Source organism: Mustela nigripes, chromosome 13, assembly GCF_022355385.1.
Source record: "Mustela nigripes isolate SB6536 chromosome 13, MUSNIG.SB6536, whole genome shotgun sequence".
In the NCBI taxonomy this organism is placed as follows: Eukaryota; Metazoa; Chordata; class Mammalia; order Carnivora; family Mustelidae; genus Mustela; species Mustela nigripes.
This window is the reverse complement of record NC_081569.1, coordinates 49,511,853-49,516,176: the sequence shown is the minus strand read 5'-3', so window position 1 is coordinate 49,516,176 and position 4,324 is coordinate 49,511,853. Positions and strand designations below refer to the sequence as shown.

At 41.9% G+C, this 4,324-nt stretch overlaps 1 protein-coding gene across 1 annotated transcript; it reads left to right on the top strand.

Annotated features, from left to right (window-relative positions):
• The first annotated feature begins 3,404 nt into the window (after positions 1-3,404).
• Positions 3,405-3,874, top strand: EDDM3B (epididymal protein 3B). Its single transcript, XM_059371090.1, has one exon. It carries the CDS (start codon positions 3,405-3,407, stop codon positions 3,840-3,842), a length of 438 nt encoding a protein of 145 aa, XP_059227073.1. The 3' UTR covers positions 3,843-3,874.
• The last annotated feature ends 450 nt before the right edge of the window (positions 3,875-4,324 follow it).

Genomic DNA, 4,324 nt, shown 5'->3' with positions numbered 1-4,324 from the left:
ATTTTTATCTGATAAGGTTTGAATTTTATTGATTGTGTTTGATTTCTATTGAAAACTTGATTGAATTACCTAAATATGTTTTTTGCTATGTTACCAAACTAGAACTGCTATCTGCTTTAAGATATATTTGATTCGTGCATGGCTCTTATAGAATTTCCCATAAGGAATCACAGGATGACATGTAGAGAGCAAAATGGAGTCTTTCATGTCAAGCGGGACCCTGTGTCAAGAGGCACCCTGGATCAAGCTATGACAAGAAGTTAAAGGTACTGCAGCTAGTAGATATTCCCTGGATCCAGTGTCGCTGACATCCTAGAACTAATGCAAACAGAACCAGAAGAGGTCTTCAGGGGCCTGAGACAGATTCAATCCTTTCAGAAAGGGGAGCATTTGGCAGCGCAACCTCAGTCCCTTCAGACCTGAGCCCTCCATGTTTGACCACTTAAAAAAGCAACTTCCCTCGAAGATTCTGCCCATTGATTTCCAAACTGAACCTAGATCCTTCCCTGCTGGATCGTAGGAAACAGTGACCACCCAGAGTTGACCCAGACCTGACCAAGGCCTTATCTCAACTCTACACCCACAAACTGACTTTGACTTTGGTTTGTTAACTTACTACATCCTTCTGTTAACTGCTTTGTGCTGTGGTTTGTCTTGTGTCCTGCTCTGTGTGCTGTGTAGGAAGCCAGTGTGAATCACATGGTGAAATGTCATTGAGTTTGGAATCCTGAGCCTGGTTTCTAATTCTGATTTAACTTTGCTTTATGATTGACTAAAGCTGACGTTATGGAATGACACAACAATTGGGAATGCCTTCATGGCATGCTTATGAAACAATCCCCATTCAGTATATGAGCACAGAAGTCCCTGTTATTCAAGGAATGCTTGACTTGAGCTGGGTTTTGAGGTGCACCAGAGATTCTATATAGAAAAACCAATGGGTTTCTATAAATACCTGTATTTCTCTTTCTAATCCTGCTGACATATTTCCCATTCAAAGAGAGAATCGGGAGACTATACTCCAGAATGGCATTGTTACTAATATACTTTGAAGAGAAGTCCTGGGTATAAATTGAACATTCTGACTAAAAAACAGAAAAGAACAATTGCCCTCTACCCTCCGTGAAAGCTGAAAGACAATAAAGTCATCAGTAGTTTGTCTGACTGCCTCAGTAGGTAGAGCATATGACTCATGATCTTTGGTCATGAGTTGAGCCCTAGGATGTGGGTAGAGTTTACACCAAAACAAAAAATAAATTAAGTTACTTATGTCAAGGGGCTTTAAATGGAGCAGAGAAGTCATTAAGGAGGTGGCTCTTACATACACCCTCACTGGGTGGCCTCATGAAGTTTGAACTGGGCCAAACCTTAAAGACTCTAAGACTATAGAACACCTGCATCTTGCTACAGTATCTATTGGACTTTGCACTGTGATAACCTTAGCAACCAATTATGTTTATTCAAGATTAGTTTTCAGGCACCAACACCCATAAAAATTCTTTGTAAATAATGTACAAAGGCATTCTCCTTAGGGTGCCTGGGTGGTTTTTCAATTAAGAGTCTGCCTTTGAGTCCTGGGATGGAGCCCTAAGTATGTATGTCTCCCTTCAATCCATCTACCCCTATTCCCACTTCCTCCCCAGTCTTCCCAAGCAGAATAGATTGAAGCAGCTGGACTCCTGGTCTTCTAACCAGGGTAGGAACTTTGGGTCAGGTACAGGGTGGCCCAGAAGCTAATGTACCTACTCTGCCTTCTGTACCTGATATAGCACTTCACACGATAGAGGACGAAAAAAATTTTCCTTGTATCATTCAAGATTCTTCCACCCAGTTTAAGATTAAGTTGACACCAGACAGATTTAATCAAAGGGGGGGAAAAAAGCAAACTTTCCATAATGTGCACATAGAGGCCCAATAATGAAATCGAGTCCCAAAGAAATGACGGAGGCAGGCTGTTTTTAGACATTTTAAACAATGAGACAATAGATTTGTGAGGAATTGACAGGACAGACAAAACAAATGTTGGGGAGTGCTAATTAGTAAGGAATTCCAAGCACATTCTGGGCTGAGGTAGTAGATTAGTAAAAAGCAAAGAAGTTTGTTTTTATAGCTTTCTTGGCTTTAAAATCCCTATCACTGGTAGGGTGCCTGGCTGCCTCACTCAGGGTTGTGATCTCAGGGTTGTGAGATCTCAGGGTTGTGAGTTGAAGCCCCACATTGGGCCTAGAGATTATGTAAAAAAGTAAAAAATAAGTAAAATCCCTATCTCTGGTGATAAGAATGCCTTTTTATTTCTTAGTACAGGGAGGGTACCATTCACAGGAGAGACTCAATTTCTGCTTTGGGGGGGCTGAAGAGGGTCTGAGTATCCTTGTCCTGTCTGTTTTCCAAATAGATTCAATTCAAAATGATGAATATGCCATTGGGGCACCTTTTGGGGTGGGCTGTCCTGGGTTCCTACACCATGCTCAGAAGTGCTCTCACTGACATATCTCATTAGATGCTCACAGGTCTTGGAAGCAGCTGTTCTTAACCCCATTTGTTGACATAGGGCTTGAGAACCAGGTTAGAGATTCCACAGAATCAGCTGCATGCCTCATCATAAACAACCTATTGTTTACAAACAACACTGTACCTTCATTTTGATCTGAGTAGCTCTTGTGAGGGCAGTCCCAAACTTGGAACTTGATTGAACAAAACGATATTTCAAAACTTGAGTTCCTATATGATTGCATTCTGAAACCAAATCAAGAAGATTTATAATTATGATAATGTGATAAATGGCCACTGAATAGTACGTGGTAGTCAGAAGTGATAAGAGATTTCACCCAGGCTTTGGGGAAGTACCCTAAGGAAATCAGGATCAGATAAACACCATTCTGCTGAATCAATGTAACTGTAGCCTGGGGTTTGAGGGAACCAGAGCCTTGTTGCTTGGAAAATCACCCAAGTCTTCACCTAACTTCCTCATTCGCTTAAGTGGTGACAACCCTTTCCACTTCACAGCCACAAAGCTTAAATTGCCATTTTCTTTTACAGCCACACTCTTTAGACTTTTGATCTGGACTGTTGGACAGAGTTAGCTAGAGGGTGAGGAGTTCCTCTGTTTGGGTAGAAGATAGGCCAGACAGCAGGTGTTTGAAATTCTCAAAATTAACTTTGTCTATTTTGGACCATTTTCGTGTTTGTCTCAGTCAGGTTCTAGCATCTGTTTAGTTCTCATAAATTTAACTACTTAATGAGATTTATCCTCTTCAAGCCTGGGAACAAAATGGTAAAGTTGGGTGCCAGTGTCTACACTGCCAAGAAAGGAATTTTAAGGTGCAGGTCAACTCTTACAGCAGTGTTGAGATAATGTTTCCTCTATCTTCCCTGCAGACCCACAGGTGGCTCTGGTGACTGAGATGGCATCCTTTCTAAAGGCCCTAGGCCCTCTCTTGGCCCTGCTATTTCCCCTAGGTGGTCTGCTTGTACACAGCCAGAACCTTTCCTGGAAGGAATTCATGAAACAGCACTACCTGAGCACAAGCTGGAAATTCAGCGACTACAAATGCAATGATCTCATGAGGGAAAGAGAAGCTCCACAAGACAGGAACTATCACATCTTCATCTATACCTTTTGGCACAAAATTGAGCATATTTGCTTCAGGAAGTGGAGAGACCGTTACAGAAATGTATACATATGGGCCCAGCATCCCTTCAAAATACTCCAGTGCTACCAGGAGGGCAACCAAAAGAGCTATAGAGAGCATGGCGGCTACAGCTACATTGAATTCCACTGTGGCATGAACGGGTATGTGGATGGCATAGAGGACATCCAGTTGTTAGACATCAAAAAATAGAAAGTCTACCCATACCCAGAGGTTTGAGTAGAGTATCCAATACTTCCCGAGCCCGTGCCTAGGTCAGCAGCCCTTGCTATGCCATCCTTTGCATTTGTGGTGCCAACATTTTACAACTACTTAGAGTTATGCATCATCACATGCTTGTTTCCTATCAAAACCACTTACAGTTTCTCTGCCTGGAATATTCCTGTGCCCTCATGTATCTAATTTGCTCCTAAAATTTTTTAAGATTAGTCTCTATATGGCTTTTCTGTTTTGCTGAACCAGACATGTTCGTGAAAGTGACTCTCATTACACTGACCAAACCTGAATGGTCTTCCTTCCCTAAATAAATTATGTCACTTTACCATGTGTGACATTCACATATGTTATATGATGTGTGATTGGTGGAGGTGTCCCAGGGTGTTTGATACACATTGTGCTTGGATGTGATGGGTGCACGTGTAGGCTGAAGATGTGTGTCATTGGACTCATTCCTT

Excerpts from the sequence above, each read along its gene's own strand:
- EDDM3B (XM_059371090.1), top strand. The coding sequence starts at position 3,405 with ATGGCATCCTTTCTAAAGGCCCTAGGCCCTCTCTTGGCCCTGCTATTT.